At 40.5% G+C, this 20,882-nt stretch overlaps 1 protein-coding gene and 1 pseudogene across 1 annotated transcript in view; one reads left to right on the top strand and one right to left on the bottom strand.

Annotated features, from left to right (window-relative positions):
* ADGRA3 (adhesion G protein-coupled receptor A3) overlaps window positions 1–4,008 on the top strand; it is a 132,285-nt gene extending 128,277 nt beyond the window's left edge. The window contains exons 18-19 of the mRNA XM_047091213.1: window positions 2,201–2,296; window positions 2,436–4,008. Of these exons, the coding sequence (XP_046947169.1) occupies window positions 2,201–2,296; window positions 2,436–3,678 (1,339 nt within the window). The 3' untranslated portion in view covers window positions 3,679–4,008. The remainder of the gene's footprint in view (window positions 1–2,200; window positions 2,297–2,435) is intronic.
* A 7,377-nt stretch (window positions 4,009–11,385) lies between these two features.
* Window positions 11,386–20,316, bottom strand: LOC124521036 (60S ribosomal protein L27a-like; annotated as a pseudogene).
* Between the last annotated feature and the right edge of the window lie 566 nt (window positions 20,317–20,882).

The following is a 20,882-nucleotide window of genomic DNA, read 5'->3' as shown; positions in this document are numbered from 1 at the left end:
TACAGACAGGACAGGAGACATTTTCCATGTGTGGTGATTGAAGACAAGGATAATGAACCAAATCCCCCAGGGAGAAGTTGGTTAGAAAATGGTCCTGGGGCCATGTTGATTTTTTTTTTAATTTTTTTTTAACCTTTATTTATTTTTGAGAGAGAGACAGAGTGTGAGCAGGGGAGGAGCAGAGAGAGAGGGAGGCACAGAATCGGAAGCAGGTTCCAGGCCGTGAGCTGTCAGCACAGAGCCTGATGTGGGGCTCGAACTCACAGACCGCGAGATCATGACCTGAGTCAAAGTCAGACGCTCAACCGACTGAGCCACCCAGGCGCCCCAAGGGCCATGTTGATATTTAATAAATGGGCCATAGCAAGTAAAGGGAAGAACTGAAAGAGAATGCCTGAGAACATAAAAGATTCAGGGAGTGAATGGTTCCCTGGATGATGAAGGGACAAACAGGAGTGCTTGACCAGAGTCAGGTTATAGGATGCGAGTTGGTACCTCTGTCACTTGGGTTAAAAGAGCTGAGAGATGGTGTTTGATTAAGAGATTTAGGGATCCCATCCTTCAGAGCTATTCCTTCCTATTGTTAGGTTCTGAGAAAATAAATAATAACCCCAAGCGTTAAGTAAAAGTTTTGAATACAGTAAAACCTTGGTTTGCGAGCATAATTCATTATGGAAGCATGCTTGTAATCCAAAGCACTTGTATATCAAAGCGAATTTCCCCATAAGAAATAATGGAAACTCAGATGATTTGTTCCACAACCCAAAAATAGTCATATAAAAGTGATTACATTACTGCAATATAATCCAAAATAATAAAATACAAAATATAAAGAAAAATAACCTGAACTTTCCCTTGAAAACCTTCGTGGCTGGTGTGAGGGAGACAAGCCAGAGGAGGGTTATTGTGTCAGACGACTTTCACTATCACTAACAGATGTTGACTACAGTACAGTATTAATAAACTTTTGTTATGTACTGTGTTTAATGTAACTGGCCATAAGGCAGCAGAGGAAGGGGTCTGTATCTGCAAGCAGCTTGACTTAGAATGAAGCAAAGTATTCCTAAGTTTACTCTTGTACGGAAAAGCAAAGTACTGTCTGTAAGTGCTTTGAAATGACAAAAAATACACTGGGCCTGTTGTGGGTACTTTCTGATGTTCTGCAAAATCACTGATCTCTGCCAAACACAGCAGCCTGAGACCGAGCATCTGAGCATGGGAGATGATCACCCACAATTCCCCAGCAAGAGAGAGAGAACCATTGGCTCATTTGTGATCATGTGACATTCGGCATCGCAGACTACTCGTATTGCAAGACATCACTTGTTTATCAATTTAAAATTTATTAGAAATGTTTACTCATCTTGTGGAACACTCACAGAGCAGGTTACTCACAATCCAAGGCTTTACTGCACTGCCTTTATCCAGCCAGCTCAGGAATGGGGCTGTGTCTCTAGAATTGGCAGATGTAGAGTTAAGATTCTGACTGTACCCAGCAGGATGCGGCCAGGGCACAAAGTTCCTATTTTCTCTAATCAGGGAGCTCAAAGAAGCTCTGGTCAAGAAAAGAAGTTTCTCTTGGTAGGACTCACCACCACTCTGTCTCCCTCAGTTCCTACTGTACGATCCTTTTTCTTGCTGTCCCCAGTGAGTCCATGGGAAGGAGGTCAGGAAGGGCCTGGGCACTGTGTGAGGCTGAGGTGGGGCACCTTCCTTGCCTCAGTGACTAGGGATAAGCATACACAGCAGTGAGGTGGCCTGCAACACGCAGGCATAGGCAGACATTAATCAGTAGTTAATATTATTACATATTTTGTGTGAACTGTATGGCATAGTGAGACCTTAAAGTCCATTTTGTAATGGACTGACTTACTGGTTTGCCTGCTGAATTCCTGTGGAAAGAGTAAAACCCTACCTGCAGTATCTCTTCCTGTCCACAGGGTGGCAGAAGCTGATCAGCTTTCCTCAAGTGGAAACGTGGTAGCCTACTCAAAAAAAGCTATCCAAACACAAATTTAAAAATTTTTTAAAAAGTTATTGTTAACAAAGCAGCCTCCAAAAGTTAACCTCCAGTTTATTATTGGAATAGGAATAATAATTAATCATTGAGGAAGGACTATTGCAGTACCGAGATACTGGGATGTGTGTACCTTAATCAATGGGAATGATGAGCTGACATTCACATTGTCCCTCCTTCCAGATTCTACCTGATCGGCGGTGGCATACCCATCATAGTTTGTGGTATAACAGCGGCCGCGAACATCAAGAATTACGGCAGTCGGCCACATGCACCCTAGTGAGTGTTTTGTGTTCTCTGCGTACCTGACCCCAGTTGCTTCTCTTTTAATGCTTTCCCAGGCCCTGACTCTGTTGCAGTTCCTGGAACAGTTGGTTGCCATGCAGCATCTGAACTGGTTTCCCATTTTCTTTCCTAGTTGCTGGATGGCGTGGGAACCCTCCTTGGGAGCCTTCTACGGGCCTGCCAGCTTCATCACATTTGTGAACTGTATGTACTTCCTGAGCATATTTATTCAGTTGAAAAGACACCCTGAGCGCAAATATGAGCTGAAGGAGCCCACGGAGGAGCAGCAGAGGCTGGCGGCCAATGAAAATGGCGAAGTCAACCATCAGGATTCCCTGTCTCTGTCTCTGATTTCAACGTCAGCGTTGGAAAATGAGCACACTTTTCATTCTCAACTTTTGGGGGCCAGTCTTACCTTGCTCTTATATGTCGCCCTGTGGATGTTTGGGGCCTTGGCTGTTTCCTTGTATTACCCTTTGGACTTGGTGTTCAGCTTCTTTTTTGGAGCCACGTGTTTGAGTCTCAGCGCATTCATCGTGGTTCACCACTGCGTCAATAGGGAGGATGTTAGACTTGCGTGGATCATGACCTGCTGCCCCGGCCGGAGCTCGTACTCCGTGCAGGTTAATGTACAGCCCCCCAGCTCCAGTGGCGCGAACGGAGAGGCACCTAAGTGCACCAACAGTAGTGCAGAATCTTCATGCACAAACAAGAGTACATCGAGCTTCAAAAATTCCTCCCAGGGCTGCAAGTTAACCAACTTGCAGGCTGCGGCGGCTCAGTGCCATACCAATTCCCTGCCTTTGAACTCCACGCCTCAGCTTGATAATAGTCTGACGGAACATTCAATGGACAATGATATCAAAATGCATGTGGCACCTTTAGAAGTTCAGTGTCGAACAAATGTGCACCCAAGCCGCCATCATAAAAACAGAAGTAAAGGACACCGGGCAAGCAGACTCACCGTCCTAAGAGAGTATGCCTATGACGTCCCAACCAGCGTGGAAGGCAGCGTGCAGAACGGCTTACCTAAAAGCCGGCCGGGCAACAATGAAGGACACTCGAGGAGTCGAAGGGCTTATTTAGCCTACAGAGAGAGACAGTACAACCCGCCCCAACCCGATAGCAGCGACGGCTGTAGCACGCTTCCCAAGAGCAGCAGAAATTTTGAAAAGCCTATTTCAAATAGTAGTAAAAAAGATGCCTTAAGGAAGCCAATTGTAGTTGAGCTTGAAAGTCAGCAGAAGTCTTATGGACTCAACTTGGCCATCCAGAATGGACCAATCAAAAGCAGTGGGCAGGAGGGCCCCTTGCTGGGTACAGATAGCACCGGCAACGTCAGGACTGGGCTATGGAAACACGAGACTACTGTGTAGGGTAGCGGCGGTGGGCTTCCTGGGCACAAATCCCTACAGACCGTGTTGTCCACATTCCTTGAAGCCAGGACTGTGTAAAAACAGACTGTTTGCAGCCACCTTAGGGATTCAAAACAATTTTGAATAAACTTTGAAGTTTGGGGTCTTATTTTATATCCCCCGATTGTTGCTTTTTTTTATGAATTAAAAAGAAAAACCCTCTAAAGCATCGTTTTCATTGTCAAAGCACCAGCAGGACTTTGAGCATCTGAAATGTAATTTCTTGGAATCTGTGTATCTACTTAACATTTCAGGCTTGTATTTAATATAATAAATAGGTGTTTGTCATTGTTTCAGTCTCACATTTTTTTTTTTTACTGTTTGTTTTTGAGAGAGAGAGAGAGAGCACACACGTGTGAGCACAAGTGGGGGAGGGGCAGAAAGGGAGGGAGACACAGAATCTGAAGCAGGCTCCAGGCTCTGAGCTGTCAGCACAGAGCCCGACTTGGGCTCAAACTCCTAGACCGTGAGATCATGACCTGAGCTGAAGTCAGATGCTTAACCAACTGAGCCACCCATGTGCCCCATACATTTTTGTATTTTATAATAGAAGCATGTAGTTCTATTTTAATTATGTTTATACATGGGGATATTTTAATGAGAATTCTATGTAAATCAATTAGCAGACTCTTACATAATTAACTCCACTGATTATGACATATAAATCAAAGCTTGTTTGGATTGATGTATTTTATAAATACAGTTTTAAATGCTACAAGTTTGTAAAAAGATCTCACGGAATTTTTTTTTTTTTTTTGAAATGGAAATGCCTCAAAAGCTCTCTCTAAATTGAATTACTTTGCCTTATCACTTTGGTCCTCTTAATATTGTTTTGTCACTTTTGTGGCTTTTCAGTGATTTATATTTAGGTTTAATTTTCTTAATCATTCCTTCCCCCCCCCCCCACCCCCCAGCACATACATTATCCTTGAATGTAAATGAAGTACAACCATATAAGTCAGGTTCACATTCACTTACTCTGAGTTCTTCAGTATTGGCTGTTCTGTTGGCTGTTACTTTGTTCTCAGATAAAGTTCCTCAGGTACTGATCTTTAAATTACATTCTGAGGGCAAAAGCTGCTCTGATCCAAATGTTCCCCTTGGTCATTGATGCACTGTGGTCCTTAACCATCTCTGGTCCTTAGTCTCAATGGAGTCCATTCCTGGAACTCTTTTTTTTTTTTTTTTTTTAAGTTATTTAATGTGTTGCATTATTTTAAAGAATGTTAATTTCAGCATAGTTCATGTGCTGTGTTATATTAGTTTACATTAGTATACGTTACTCAGTGCTCATAATGATAAGTGTGTTCTTACTCCCCTTCACCTACTTTAACCATCCCCCCACCAACCTCCCCTCTGGTAACCATAGTCATTTCTCTGACTATTTCACTTAGCATTATACTCTGTAGCTCTTTCCATGTTGTTGCAAATGGCAAGATCTCATTCTGTTTCATGGCTGACTAGTATCAAATTATACGTGTATAATATAATCACAGAGCCCAACGCAGGGCTCGAACTCACATGCCGTGAGATCATAACCTGAGCCGTGTGTATATAATGTGATATATATACATGTACACACATTCATACCACATCTTCTTTATCCATTCACCTATTAACGGACACCTGGGCTGCTTCCATAATTTGGCTATTGTAAATAATGCTCTAATAAACATAGAGGGATATATATCTTTTTGAATTCGTGTATTCATATTCTTTGGGTGAATACCTCTGTGGTAGAATTACTGGATCATATGATCATCCTATTTTTAATTTTTTGAGGAACCTCCATACTGTTTTCTACAGTGGCTGCACCAGTTTGCCTTCCTACCAACAATCCACAAGTGTTCCTTTTTCTACATCCTTGCCGATGCTGATTGTTTCTTGTGTTTTTGATTTTGGCCATTCTGACAGATGTGAGGTGATACCTCATTGTGGTTTTGATCTGCATTTCCCTGATAAGTGATGTTGAGCATCTTTTCACATGTCTGTTGGCCCTCTGGATGTCTTCTTTGGAGAAATGTCTATTCATGTCTTCTGTCCATTTTTTAATTGGAGGTTTTTTGTTTTTTGGGTTTCATTTGGTATTGAGTTGTATCCGTTCTTTATATATTTTGGATACTACCCTTTATTTGATTTATCATTTGCAAATATCTCCTATTCAGTAGGTTGTCTTTTAGTTTTGTTGATTTTTTTCCTTTGCTGTGCAAAAGGTTTTATCTTTTCTTTCTTTCTTTCTTTCTTTCTTTCTTTCTTTCTTTCTTTCCTTCCTTCCTTCCTTCCTTCCTTCCTTCCTTCCTTCCTTCCTTCCTTCTTTCATTTCTTTTTCTTCCTTCCTTCCTTCCTTCCTTCCTTCCTTCCTTCCTTCCTTCCTTCCAAGAGAGAGTGTGACGGAGCAGTGACAGGGGTGGAGGGAGAGAGAGAAAGGCCATCTTAGGTAAGCTCCATGCCCAGTACAGAGCCTGATTGCAGGGCTTGATCTCACAACTGTGAGATCATGACGCAAGCTAATTCAAGAGTCACTTAACCCACTGAGCCACCCAGGCACCCCTGTGTGGGAGCTTTTTATTTTGATGTAGTCCCTGTAGTTTATTTTTGCTTTTGTTTTTCTTGCCTCAGGAGAGATACCTAGAAAAATGTTGCTGTGGCCGATGTCAGAGAAATTACTGCCTCTGCTTCTAGGATTTTTAAGGTTTCAGGTCCTACATTTAGGTTTTTAATCCATTTTGAGTTTATTTTTGAGTATAGTGTAAGAAAGTGGTCCAGTTTCATTCTTATGCATGTGGCTGTCCAGTTTTCTGAATACCATTTATTGAAGAAACTTCTTTTTCCATTGTATATTCTTGCCTCCTTTGTGGAAGATGAATCAGCCATATAATTGTGGGTTTATTTCTGGCCTCTCTATTCTCTTCTATTGATGTTTATTTCTGTTTTTATGCCAGGGTCATACTGTTTTGATTACTACAGCTTTGTGGTGTATCTTCAAATCTGGGACTGTGATACCTCCAGTTTTGTTCTTCCTTTCCTGGATTGCTGTTGTCTTCAGTTTCTTTCGTCAGTGTTTTATAGTTTTCAGACTGTAGATCTTTCACCTCCTTACTTAAGTATATGCCTAGGTATTTTATTATTTTTGATGCAATTATAAGTGGGATTGTTTTCTTACTTTCTCTTTCTGCTACTTCACTTTTAGTGGATAGAAATGCAGTGTATAAGTTAATTTTGTGTCCTGTGACCTTACTGAATTCATGTGTCAGTTCTGGTAGTTTTTTGGTGGAATCTTTCAGATTTTCTGTATATAGTATCATGGCATCTGCAAATAGTGAAAGGTTTATTCTTCCTTACCAGTTTGGAAGGCTATTATTTCTTTCTGTTGTCTGATTGCTGTGCCTAGGACTTCCAGTACTATGTCGAATAAAAGTGGTGAGTGGACATCCTTGTCTTCTTCCTGACTTTAGGAGAAAAGCTCTCCATTTTTACCCACTGAGTATGATGTTTGTTTTTCATATATGGCCTTTGTTATGTCGAGGTATGTTTCCTGTAAACCTACTTGGTTTTGAGGGTTTTTATCCTGAATTGATGTTATACTATCCATTGTAATGATCATATGTTTTTTTATCCTTTCTCTTGTTGATGCGATGTAGCATGTTGATTGATTTGCAAATATTTAACCATGCTTACATCTCAGGAATGAATCCCACTTGATCATGGAAGATGATTTCTTTCATGTATTCTTCAATTTGGTTTGCTAATACTTTGTTGAGGCTTTTTGCATCTTTGCTCATCAGAGATAGTGATCCATAGTTCTCTTTTTATGTAGTGTCTTTATCTGGTTTTGGTAGGGTGATACTGGCCTCATAGAATGAGTTGGAAGCTTTCCCTTCTCTTCTATGTTTGGAAAAGTTTGAGAAGAATAGCTATTAACTCTTCTTTAAATGTTTGTTAGAATTTACTTGTGAAACTGGTCCTGGACTTTTCTTCGTTGGGAGTTTTTTGATTACTGATTCAATATCATTGCTGGTAATTGGTCTGTTCAAATTTTGTATTTCTTCTTGGTTTAGTTTTGGTAGATTATATTTCCAGGAATTTATCCATTTCTTCTAGGTTGTCTAATTTGTTGGCATACAATTTTTCATAATATTCTCTTATAATTATATTTCTATGGTGCTGGTTATTATTTGTCCTCTTTCATTTCTGATTTTGTTCATTTGAATCCTTTTCTGTTTTTATGATTCTGGCTAAAGGTGTATCAATTTTGTTGATCTTTTCAAAGTACCAGCTTGTTTCATTGCCCTATTGTTTTGTTTTTTAGATATTATATATATTTGTCTAATATCTAAATGATATACTTGTCTTATTTTTAGTTTATTTCTGCTCTAATATTTATTATTTCCTTCCTTCTACTGGTTTGGGTTTTTGTTTGTTCTTTCGTAGCTCCTTTAGGTGTAAGGTTAGGTTGTTTGAGGTTTTTCTTCTTGATGTAGGCCTGTAAACTTTTCTCTGTTGCTATAAACTTCTCTCTTAGAACAGCTTTTGCTGATCCCAAGGATTTTGGGCTGTTATAGTTTCATTTTAACTTGTGTCCATGTATGTTTTGGTTTCTTTTTGATTTCTCAGTTGGCCCATTCATTGTTTAGTAGTGTGTTATTTGACCTCCATATATATGTGTTCTTTCTAGATTTTTCCCTGTGGTTAATTTTTAGTTTCTTAGCGTTGTGGTCAGAAAAGATGCATGGTATGACTTGCATCTTTTTGAATTTGTTGAGACTTGTTTGGGTGCCTAATATGTGATCCATTCTGGAGACTGTCTCATGTACACTTGAAAAAAATGTGTATTCTGTTGTTTTCGGATGGAATGTTCTGAATATATCTGTTAGATCCATCTGGTCCAGTGTGTCACTCAAAGCCATTGTTTCCTTGTTGATTTTCTGTTCGGATGATCTGTCCATTGATGTGAGTGTGGTGGTAAAGTCGCCTACTATTACTGTATTGCCATCTATTACTTTATGTTTGTAATAGCTGCTTCTTGTATTTGGGTGCTCCGTGTAGGGTACATAAATATTTACAATTGATATATCCAATCGTAAATTGGATTTGTCCCCTTATAATATGGTGCTCTTCTTTGTCTCATTACTTTTTTTTTAATTTTTTTAAATGTTTTTATTTATTTTTGAGAGAGAGAGACACAGAGCATGAGCAGGGGAGGGGCAGAGAGAGAGGGAGACACAGAATGTGTGAAGCAGGCTCCAGGCTCTGAGCTGTCAGCACAGAGCCCGACGCGGGGCTCGAACTCACACACCGTGAGATCATGACCTGAGCTGAAGTCAGACGCTTAACTGACTGAGCCACCCAGGCACCCCTCGTTACTTTGTTTTAAAGTCAATTTTGTCTCATATAAGTATGGCTACCCTGGCTTTCTTTTCACATGCGGTTACATGATAAATGTTTCTCCATCTCTTTACTTTCAGTCTGCAGGTGTCTTTAGGTCTGACCTGTCTCTTGTAGGCAGCATATAGATGGACTTATTATTATTATTATTATTATTATTATTATTATTATTATTTTATCCATCCCTTCACCTTAGGTCTTTTGCTCGGAGCGTTTAGTCCATTTACATTCAAAATAATTATTGATAGGTATGTGCTTACTGCCATTTTGTTATTTGTTTTATGGTTGCTTTTGTAGTTTTCTCTGTTCCTTTGTTGTCTTGCACTCTTCTGTCAGGTTTGCTGGCTTTATTAGTGATTGACTTGGATTCCTTTCTCTCTTTGTCTCCTGTTGTTTAGTTTGTTGTTATTTTGTTGCTCTTATTACTAGTTTTTGATTCGTGATTACCATTAGGTTTGTATATAATATGCATGTAGCAGTCTATATTAAGTTGATTGCTTAAGTTTGAACCCATTTTTTTCTAACTTCTCTTCCCTCCCACATTTTAGGTATTTGATGTCTTACTTTACATCCTTTTATTTTGTGAATCCCTTGACTTACTTTTGTAGATATACTTATTTTTACTGCTTTTGTGCACCCTATTCTTACTACTACTTATGGTCTTTCCATTTCACACGAAGAGTCTCCCTTAACATTTCTTATAGAGCTGGGTTAGTGGTGATGAATTCCTTTAACTTTTGTTTGGGAAACTTGATCTCCTCCTATTCTGAATGGTAACCTTACTGGATACAGTATTCTTGGCTGTAGTTTTTTTTTTTTTTTTTTTTTTTTTTACTTACAGCACTTTGAGTATATCATGCTACTACTCCCTTCTGGCCTGTAAAATTTCTGCTAGAAAATCAGCTGATAGCTTTATGGGGCTTCCCTTGTATGTAACTGCTTTCTTTTCTCTGGCTGCTTTAAAATTTTTCTCTTTATCACTACTTTTGGCCATTTTATTTATTTATTTATTTTTAAATGTTTATTAGAGAGAGAGAGAGAGAGAACAAGGAAAGGAAAGAGAGAGGGAGAGACAAAGAGGAAGAGAGAAAAACCTAGTCAGGGATTGTGGTGAGTGGTCAGCACAGAGCCTGATGCAAGGCTTGATCTCCTGAGCTGTAAGTAAGATCACAACCTGAATCAAGATCAAGAATTGGACCCTCAACCAACTGAGCCACCCAGGCATCCCTACCTTGGGTCATTTTAATTACTATGTGTCTTGGTGTGGACCTTCTTAGGTTCATTTTTTGGGTGCTCTCTGTGCCTCCTGGATCTGGATTTCTGTTTTATTCCCCAGATTAAGGAAGTTTTCAGATACTAGTCCTTCAAATACATGTTCTGCCCTCTTTTCTCCTTCTGAAATACCTATAGTGCAAATGTCATTATTCTTGATGGTGTCACTGAGTTTCCTAAGTCTATTTTCATTTTTTGTTACATTTTTCTGTTTTCTGTTCATCTTATTTGCTTTCCATTATTCTTTCCACCAGGTTACTAGTCTGTTCTGCTTCTCCTAGTCTACATTAATTTCCTCTAGCGTATTATTAATTTGAGCTACTGAGTTCTTCATCTCTGATTGGTTCTTTATGTTTTCTCTCTTTGTCAAGGGTGTCACTGAGGTCCTCCACTCTTAAGTCTAGTGAGTATCTTTATGACCCTTACTTTAAATTCTCTGTTAAGCATATTACTTCCTCCATTTCATTTAGCTCTCTTGCTGTGATTTTGTCCCTTTTTTTTTTTTTCATTTGGGACATATTCCTCTGTCTCCTTGTTTTGACCAATTCAATTCTGTCTGTTTCTGTGTGTTAGGAAAGTCAGCTTTGTCTTCTGCTCTTGAAAGTAGTAGCTTTATGGAGAAGAGGGCCTATAGTGTCCTGCAGTGCAGTCTCCAGAACCTGGCACTTCAATGGTGTCTCCTGTTTGTGTTGCATGCGCACACAATGTTGTGGCTTAGCCACTTTTTCCTTCAGTCATCTGCGATGGTTCTCTTTGCCTGTTGTGGGCAGGTTTTGGTCCCTGTGTTGTTAGTGGGCCAGTGTGGTGCAACCTTGGGCTTAAGTTGGACCAAGTATTTGCCAGAGATGCAATAGCACCGGATTGCTGGGTGCTTTCTCGGTCTTATCTCCTGAGAAGTTCTCCTTGTTGAATAGGGCCCGCAGTTCAACAGAACAGGTCCAAATGTCTGCCTTCACCTCTGGGGCTGTATTCAGACTAGTGTGTGGTTATCTTCTCTCCCTTGGGTGGGAGTCACTTTGGAGTGGCGCTGGCCCCTTTCAGAGCTGCTTGCCCATTGGCAGGCTTGTGGCACGGCTTTGGATGAACTCCAGACAAGAGTGAAGTGGAGGGGATTGATCTGCAGAAGAACATGGTGGTGGGGCACATGGTGCCCATTAGGTCTGCCCTGGTCTCCTGTGAGAAAGGATCGAGGCAGGTCAGGTGGAGGGAGTGGGTCTGCAGAAGTACAAGGTGAGGGGTGGGGTGGAGCAGAGGGTGGGCTTTGTGCTGATAGCAAGCCTTGTGTGGGTCTGCTGCAGGAGAGGACCCGTTCCAGGCCTGGCTGCAGGGGGTGTGTCCACAGGGAAAAACACTGGGTGGGGCATGGTGTTAGCAAGTTAGGTAGTGAGTGTTGACACTGTGCTGATTCTCACAGGTGTCCATGTATCTAGACTGGGGTGCAGGGCAGGGAAGTGGCACTTGCCAGCTTCTTTGTTCCTGGGAAAGTCTCCCAAAGATCCCTGCTCCTCTGTGATTAGTCATGCTCTGAGATGAGTAAGCAAATCTCTCCCGTATGCCCCAGGAATTTTTCAGACTACTGCCTCTGTGCTGTATCTCAGTAGGGCTGTTTGCAGTTCTGTCTTCTTAAGGGTGGTGATTCTATCCTGTGCTCTCATAGAGCCCAGACTGCTGATTTTTAAAGTTCTGAGTGTTAAGCCCTGCTGGTTGTAAGAACTCAACAAATTTGGCCTCTTGGTGTTCAAAGCCAAAAATGGGGATTCATCTTTCCCAGGCAAGCTCCTTGGTATGAGAATGTTTCTTTGCCCCTCTCTACACCTGTGGTGTCCCTCCCTCCTGTGGACAGTCCTGTGGGTGTATTTAGCTCCTGACCTTGTCTCTGCCCTCCTACGCTCTTTGATTGTTGCCTCTTCTCTACTGTGGAGAGTCTGTTCTGTCAGCCTTCAGGTCCTTTTCTGGGTTATTTACACTGATGTGGCTGTATCCGGGGGATGAAGTGGTCTTAGGGCCCTCCTACTCCACCATCTTCCATGAAAGTTCATTTCTGGAACTGTTTTGAAGGTCAGATAGGGTCTGCCCTGACTCTGTGCATCCGGTCCCTCTGATAGGTGAGACAGTGCTTGAGAAGTGAGGCACAGCTCAGATCTGTTTGTGACAGCTGCCTAAAGGTTTGAGTCAGATCAGATTCAAAGTGTACATTCAAGAAATACTGACTCAAGTTTAGCTTGATAAACCCCAAATCTGAGAGATGTACCACTTAACTTCTATAGAGTAAATATCAGGGACACCACAAGATCACTTACGAGAGGGTAAGTGTTCACTTGTCATTGGATTACCGCATTAGAAATAAATTATTTTGCTTTGCAATAATAAAACTGGTAGTTCTATTTAAGCCTTTGTCAAATGTCAGTTTTAGAGACATTCTTTTGGTGGGGGAAGCAAACCAATGGATAGATCCTGACCAAATGGATGGATTCAACACTTGCACGTTGGACCACTGCCTGGCCCAGGGTCTCCTGGTAAGTTGATATATGCATGTAGGATGACGTGTAGAAATGGTAAAGATAAACTAAAAAGGAGTGAATGGAGTGATAATGCCTACTTCTTTATTGCTATTTTAATTTTGCTCTTGTATTTTGTAAAGCATCAACAATGTGTAACGTCTTTCTCTGACCCATAGGTTGACTCCACATAGGGAAAAGAACTTTGTTCCTCTGCTTTTTCCTACCTCACAGGAAGTGAGGAATTTCCCCTCCTGGAAACGTTCACCATTCAGTAAGCATCTGTTAATTTAAATATAACTTTGTGTAGATAACAGAAGACAAGAAGGCTGGGCCTAGGGGAGGGGTGGAAGACAGAAAACATCAAGTACTTGGAATAAAATGAAGATTATACTAAAAATATTTGGAATGTGTTGATATTCCAAGCGTAGAAAGTGATGAGCAATGACTTTGTGCATTATACTCCTAGTATTTGACTGAGTTAACATTTGATGTTTGCGTGTAGGAAATGAAGAACACATTGTATCCCCTTACCTTTGTCCTTTTTGATTTATGGCTTGTGGCTGGTGGAGGTTTCTTTATTTTTCACAGGAGCATAAAACTGTTAAGAGAGGTTTCAGTTTTCTCAGAGAATTGGCTCATTCATTTTCCCGATTCAAAAATGTTGGCAAGTGAGGCTCAAAGAATTTCTGCCATGCTGAACATGCTGGCGGGTTGTGCCACATCTAGGAGCATGACCTGTTTCCTCATGCTGCGGCCACCATGCTTTGCAACACATCGCGTAGCTTCTCTGGAGGCAATCACTCAAGCCCTCACGGTGCTTATGATCTGTAGTTTCCCCAAACTTTATTCTCATCCCAGTTCTTTTGTTTGCGTTTTAATTTCATAATAAGGTATAACTGGTCATGTTCTGATTAAGGAAACACACCTGATTTACTCTTTTATTCCACGGAAGGTTTTTAATCATGTTGTCACACACTGTGTAATATAATAACATGATGTTATTTGCTAGTATTAAACGCCAACCTCTGATTTTAGGTAACAGTTCGAAATCAGGTTTGTGTTTGAGTATTTGTGTGACTAGATTTATATACATGTATAAACATATATTAATATTTCAGCTTGTAATCGGTGGTGACTAATTAATTTCTAGATAACAGGAATTTTTGCACATGCAACTTAATGTAACTTTGTATCCATGTTCAATATATTTCTATAAATAGATAGAATGTTACAAACAGATGGCAACTTATATATAGATGCTTAGGCTTAGATTTTGCTCATTATTGAAAAGTAAGAAAGTTAAAACATTTAAACCTATGTGTTTCAGGCATTGAGATCAGAATGCCTAAGCTGAAGTTGGTTGAGACCATAAAAAATGAGGAAGTAAAAAAATTAACAGAAAGCATTTCAGCTAGGAGTTAAACTAAACCATCAAGAAAAGTGAGGCCTACAACAGTAATCCAAAATTTAAAGCAAATGTTCATTGTCTTTTTCTTTTCAGATTCCCAGAATCATCTAATTATTTTAATATTCATTCCAGTGCTTTCATCTGAGAGGCGATTTGATTATTTATAGCTACTTATGATAGTGTTTCCCAAACTTGGGCCGTTCCATCATTCTTGCCAAGATTTTGTCATATCTTCCTAATATTTATAGTAATACTGTCATATGGGTCAACTCACCTATTTTTCAATGAAATACAAGTAACAGTAAATCCAGTACATTTATTTGGCTAAATGAAGCCAGCTCCTCAAGGAGAAATGTGTAAGTGTCCGTTCTGTGTGTTCACTTAGTTTCTGTAGACTGACTCGCCCTGTCTTTCCACCTTCTTGGTGAACCTGGTGCTGCACGTGATGAAACCCGCAGCAGCCCTTGGACGTAGCTTTCCTTCAGCTTCTTTTCACTGGGGATGTCAGTGGCTCAAAGGTGGATACCAAGTGTGAACTTACAGGACCCCCGTTATAGTCAGTGACAGACCATTGCCTACGCTTTTAGAGTTGGATGCTCAGAATTAATTCCTAGCCATAATCTCATTAGATATTTTTCAGCAAACTTTTTCAGCAAGCTTTATATTGTTTGAAATATGTATTGTCCTTCTAATTGTTATGTCTACAAAACAGTGGAAGAAAAGTGTGTGTGAGTGTATGTGTTTAATCCATTACTGCTGCCATTATCCAGTTTGAGAAGGTACTGATGACAATTCTTATCAGAATATTCCAGGCATTTTGGGGACCCCGGGTGGCTCAATTGGTTGAGTGTCCGACTCCTGATTTGGCCTCAGGTTATGATCTCACAGTTTGTGAGATCAAGCCTCGTGTTGGGCTCCCTGCTGACAGCACGGAGCCTGCTTGGGATTCTCTCTCTCCTTCTCTCTCTGCCCCTCCTCCCTTGTCACATGCATATGTGTGTGCACTCTTTCTCTCTCAAATAAATATTTTTTTAAAAGAATATTCCAGGCATGTTTTTAAAAGTTCAAAATGTTTCTAGAGGGTTCTTGAGACACATTCACTGTGTAAAGAATCCAGCTAATCAGAGTGTTCGTATGAACAAATATATATGCAGAATATGATTGGTCACAGAGCCAGGAGTAGTCATGAGTTCCCAAAGTCATGGGGACTTTGAGTCACGGGGACTTTGAGTCATGGGGATTTTGAGTCATGAGTCAAAGAAGATTGGGTCTAGGAAGATACTCTACACGAAAGTAATGAATTTCCACTACTAAGCAGGTTTGTTTTGTTACTGGTATCCATTCCTATATAAGACTGAGTAAAAATGTTTAGTGGGCAACCATGATTAACAATTTTTACTGCTTAGTTAAGTATTTCCTTTTAAATTTTGTATTTTAAGAATGTACCTTTTAGTACCTTAACACAGTAAGGCTTTCTTGCTGAAGCAGTGGTCTGGTATGTATGTTACTAGCCTGGCAGCGCTCCTCAGGGGTTCTTACCCAGGCTCTGCCCGCTCCAAGTCCTTCCTCAGAGAATGGTTGGTAGCACCGGGGAGGGTTTTATGAATCAGGCCCAGGAGATGGCATATGTCATTTCTGCCCCAGCCCACTGGCCAGAGTGCAGTTGTGGCCACACCTAACTGCAGAGTAAGCTGGGAAATGAAGTCGAGCTGTGTGCCCAAGAAGGAAGAGGAGATGGTTTGGTGAACAAATAACCAGACAGCCACAGGAATAGATTCCCAGGATGTACACCAGTGAACTTTATTCCCACCTGTCTTCCTACCTGTTGAAAATCTTACTTTTATAAAAGCACTGATCCATTATGAGTTCCAAACAAAAATGTTAGATTTTACATCAGTTTGTAAATTACATAATGGCCAACAATTTTTTTTTTGAATTTACATCAAAATTGGTTAGCATACCATTTAGCCCGCCCCCCCCCCCCCCCCCCGCATATAGTGCAACAATGATTTCAGGAGTAGATTCCTTAGTGCCCCTTACCCATTTAGCCCCTCCCACTTCCCACAACCCCTCAATCATATGACTTCACTCATATGGGGACTTTAATGGCCAACCTTTTTTTTTTTTAGTGAATGCTTATTTATTTTTTATTTATTTTTTAATGTTTTTTTAAAATATGAAATTTATTGTCAAATTGGTTTCCATACAACACCCAGTGCTCATCCCAAAAGGTGCCCTCCTCAATACCCGTCACCCACCCTCCCCTCCCTCCCACCCCCCATCAACCCTCAGTTTATTCTCAGTTTTTAAGGAGTCTCTTATGCTTTGGCTCCCTCTCTAATCTCTTTTTTTTTTTCTTCCCCTCCCCCACGGACTTCTGTTAAGTTTCTCAGGATCTGCATAAGAGTGAAAACATATGGTATCTGTCTTTCTCTGTATGACTTATTTCACTTAGCATAATACTCTCCAGTTCCATCCACATTGCTACAAAAGGAATGGCCAACATTTTTAAAAGAATTCAGTAAATAGGGGGAAGTTCGGTATCCTTTCTGATCTGCGTCCTTCATATTCTTATTTAACAATGAATATATTGCAAGGCGCTTCTGCCGAAATTGAACTATATTTACAGTTGTTATGTAATCAATCCCCAGAACTTTTTGGTCTTGCAAAACTGAAATTCTACACCCATTAAACAACTCTCCATTTTACCTTCTGCCCGGTTTTGGCAGCTACCATTCTACTTTGTTCCTCTAAATTTGATTATTCTAGGTACCTCATGTAAGTGGGATCATACAGTATTTGTCTTTTTGTGACTGGCTTATTTCACTTAGCATAACGCCCTCAAGATCCATCCATGTTGTAGTATGCGTCAGAATTCCTTCCTTTCTAAGGCTGTATGCTGTGTGTATACATTCCATTGTATGTATGTTCCACATTTTCTTTACCTGTGTGTATCTGCCGATGGGCATTTGTTTGCATTGCTTCCATCTTTTGGCTTTTGTGAATGATGCTGCTATGAAGACCAGTATACTACACATAGATATTTGAGGCCTTGTTTTCAATTCTTTCGGATTTATATCCAGAAGTGGAATTGCTGGATCATATGGCAATTCGATTTTTAATTTTGTAAGAAACCACCATAATATTTTTTTCCTGAAGCCTGTACCATTTTACATTGTCCCCAATTGCACAAGGATTTCAGTTTCTCCATATCCTCATCAAAACTTTTTTACTTCTATTTTTGATTCTTAGTAGCCTTCCTAAAGGATGTGAGGTGATATCTCATTTGGGTTTTGATTTACATGTTGCTAATGATAAGTGATATTGAGCATCTTTTCATATTTTTGTTGACCATTTATGTGTCGGTGGGGAAATATGGAGGTCCTTGGTCTATGTTTTCATTGCGTTACTAGGCTTTTTTGTTGTGGAAGTGCAGGTGCTTTATATGTTCGATAGTGAACCTTTATACAATGTATGATTTACAAACATTTTCTTCCATGCTGTAGGCTGACTTTTCAATATGTTGATTGTGTCCTTTGACACACAGAAGTTTTTAATTTGATGTCCTATTGATCAATTTTGATTTGTGTTCCTTATGCTTTTGGTATTATACATGCCAACCTAATGTGATGAAGTTTTTTTTCTTCTAAGTGTTTTATAAAGTCTTACATTCATCTTTTCATGTGCCTGTTGGCCATCTGGATGTCTTCTTTAGAGAAGTGTCTATTCATGTTTTCTGCCCATTTCTTCACTGGATTATTTGTTTTTCGGGTGTGGAGTTTGGTGAGTTCTTTATAGATTTTGGATACTAGCCCTTTGTCCAATAGGTCATTTGCAAATATCTTTTCCCATTCTGTTGGTTGCCTTGTAGTTTTGTTGATTGTTTGCTTTGCAATGCAGAAGATTTTATCTTCATGAGGTCCCAATAGTTCATTTTTGCTTTTAATTCCCTTGCCTTTGGGGATGTGTCAAGTAAGAAATTGCTGTGGCTGAGGTCAGAGAGGTCTTTTCCTGCTTTCTCCTCTAGGGTTTTGATGGTTTCCTGTCTCGCATTCAGGTCCTTCATCCATTTTGAGTTTATTTTTGTGAGTGATGTAAGAAAGTGGTCTAGTTTCATTCTTCTGCATGTTGCTGTTCAGTTCTCCCAGCACCATTTGTTAAAGAGACTGTTTTCCATTGGATATTCTTTCCTGCTTTGTCAAAGATTAGTTGGCCATACTTTTGTGGGTCCAATTCTGGAGTCTGTATTCTATTCCATTGGTCTATGTGTCTGTTTTTGTGCCAATACCATGCTGTCTTGATGATGACAGCTTTGTAGTAGAGGCTAAAGTCTGGGATTGTGATGCCTCCCGCTTTGGTCTTCTTCAAAATTACTTTGGCTATTCGGAGTCTTTTGTGGTTCCATACAAATTTTAGGATTGCTTGTTCTAGCTTCGAGAAGAATGCTGGTGCAATTTTGATTGGGATTGCATTGAATGTGCAGATAGCTTTGGGTAGTATTGACATTTTAACAATATTTATTATTCCAATCCATGAGCATGGAATGTCTTTCCATTTCTTTGTACCTTCTTCAATTTCCTTCATAAGCTTTCTATAGTTTTCAGCATACAGATCTTTTACAACTTTGATTAGGTTTATTCCTAGGTATTTTATGATTCTTGGTGCAATTGTGAATGCGATCATCAGGGAAATACAAATCAAAACCACACTGAGATACCACCTCACGCCAGTCAGAGTGGTTAAAATGAACAAATCAGGAGACCATAGATGCTGGCAAGGATGTGGAGAAATGGGAACCCTCTTGCACTGTTGGTGGGAATGCAAACGGGTGCAGCCACTCTGGAAAACAGTGTGGAGGTTCCTCAAAAAATTAAAAATAAACCTACCCTATGACCCAGCAATAGCACTGCTAGGAATTTACTCAAGGGATACAGGACTGCTGATGCATAGGGGCACTTGTACCCCAATGTTTATAGCAGCACTTTCAACAATAGCCAAACTATGGGAAGAGCCTAAATGTCCATCAACTGATGAATGGATAAAGAAATTGTGGTTTATATACACAATGGAATACCACTTGACAATGAGAAAGAATGAAATATGGCCTTTTGTAGTAACGTGGATGGAACTGGAGAGTATTACGCTAAGTGAAATAAGTCATATAGAGAAAGATACCATATGTTTTCACTCTTAGGTGGATCCTGAGAAACTTAACAGAAGACCATGGGGGAGGGGAAGGGAAAAATAAGTTAGAGAGGGAAGGAGCCAAACCATAAGAGACTCTTAAAAACTGAGAATAAACTGAGAGTTGATGGGGAGTGGGAGGTCGGGGAAAGTGGGTGATGGGCATTGAGGAGGGTACCTGTTGGGATGAGCACTGGGTGTTGTACAGAAACCAATTTGACAATAAATTTCTTAAAAAAATAAATAAATAAAATAAAATCTTACATTCAGATCTTTGACCCATTTTAAGTTCAGTTTTGTATTTCTTTTTCATCTGTTAGCATTTAATGAACCTCCATCTATTGTGGCTTCAAGCTACCAGGACACAGCAGCACCCCCCCTCCTACCTTTCCCTCCCCCCCACCCCCCCCCACCCCCCGCCAAATGTTTAATTTTCTCTCCAGGTCTTGTACTGAAGAATTTGGCCTTCATGATGACAGGCTGTTTTGGGAGCTGTCCCTTCCCCAAAACTTTGTAGTAGTCCGATTGCACGAGATCAACAAGAGGAGCAGCGCTGGTCTTCTTTCTGGCAGCATTTACATGTGTCTGCTCGCTGACCGAGGTCTACAGTTTGTCAAGGTTGACAGTTGGGCAGAAGCTGTGATCCCTCTCTAAGTGGTAATGCCTCATACCAACTTTTCCACAGTAACCCAGATGATATTTGTCAAAGTTCATCCTATAGTGATGCATTACCCCGGCCTCCTGAGTGCTTCTGGTGTTTGCTGATGGGCGGCCGTGGCCTTGACTTGCACGGCCTGCCGGTTTCCAGGTCTTCCACAGTCTGGTTGGCAGCCCAGATGAAAGAGCCATTTTTGTGTGGTTTGTAAGGATCCAACTTTATTTCTTTGGCTTGTGGATATCCAGTTTTCCCAGCACCATTTGTTGAGGAGACAGTCCTTTGGATGTCTCAGCACCCTTGTTCAAAGTCATTTGACCCTGAATCTGAGGGTTTACTTCTGGTCTGTCTGTTCCACTCCATTGGTCTATATCTCTTATCTTTATGCTAGTACCGTACTCTTTTGATTACTGTCCTTTGTAAAAAGTTTTGAAATCAGAAAGTGTGAGACCTCCAGGTTTGTTTGTTTGTTTGTTTTTTGAGAGACAGAGCACGAACGGTTGAAAGACAGAGAGAGAGGGAGACACAGAATCTGAAGCAGGTTCCAGGCTCTGAGCTGTCAGCACAGAACCTGACGTGGGGCTCAAACTCACCACAAGATCATGACCTGAGCCAAAGTGGTACGCCCAACCTACTGAGCCACCCAGGTGCCCCTGGGTTTGTTCTTTTTTTGACATTACTCAGTTAGCTAGGGCTACCATAGCAAAATACCACAGACTGGGTGGCTTAAACAGCAGACTTTTATTTGTAGTTCTGAAGG

Source organism: Lynx rufus, unplaced genomic scaffold, assembly GCF_022079265.1.
Source record: "Lynx rufus isolate CCGP_SWC_20201006 ecotype Redwood Valley unplaced genomic scaffold, mLynRuf1.p SCAF_3, whole genome shotgun sequence".
NCBI classification, from domain to species: Eukaryota; Metazoa; Chordata; class Mammalia; order Carnivora; family Felidae; genus Lynx; species Lynx rufus.
This window is presented reverse-complemented; position numbering and strand designations above follow the sequence as displayed.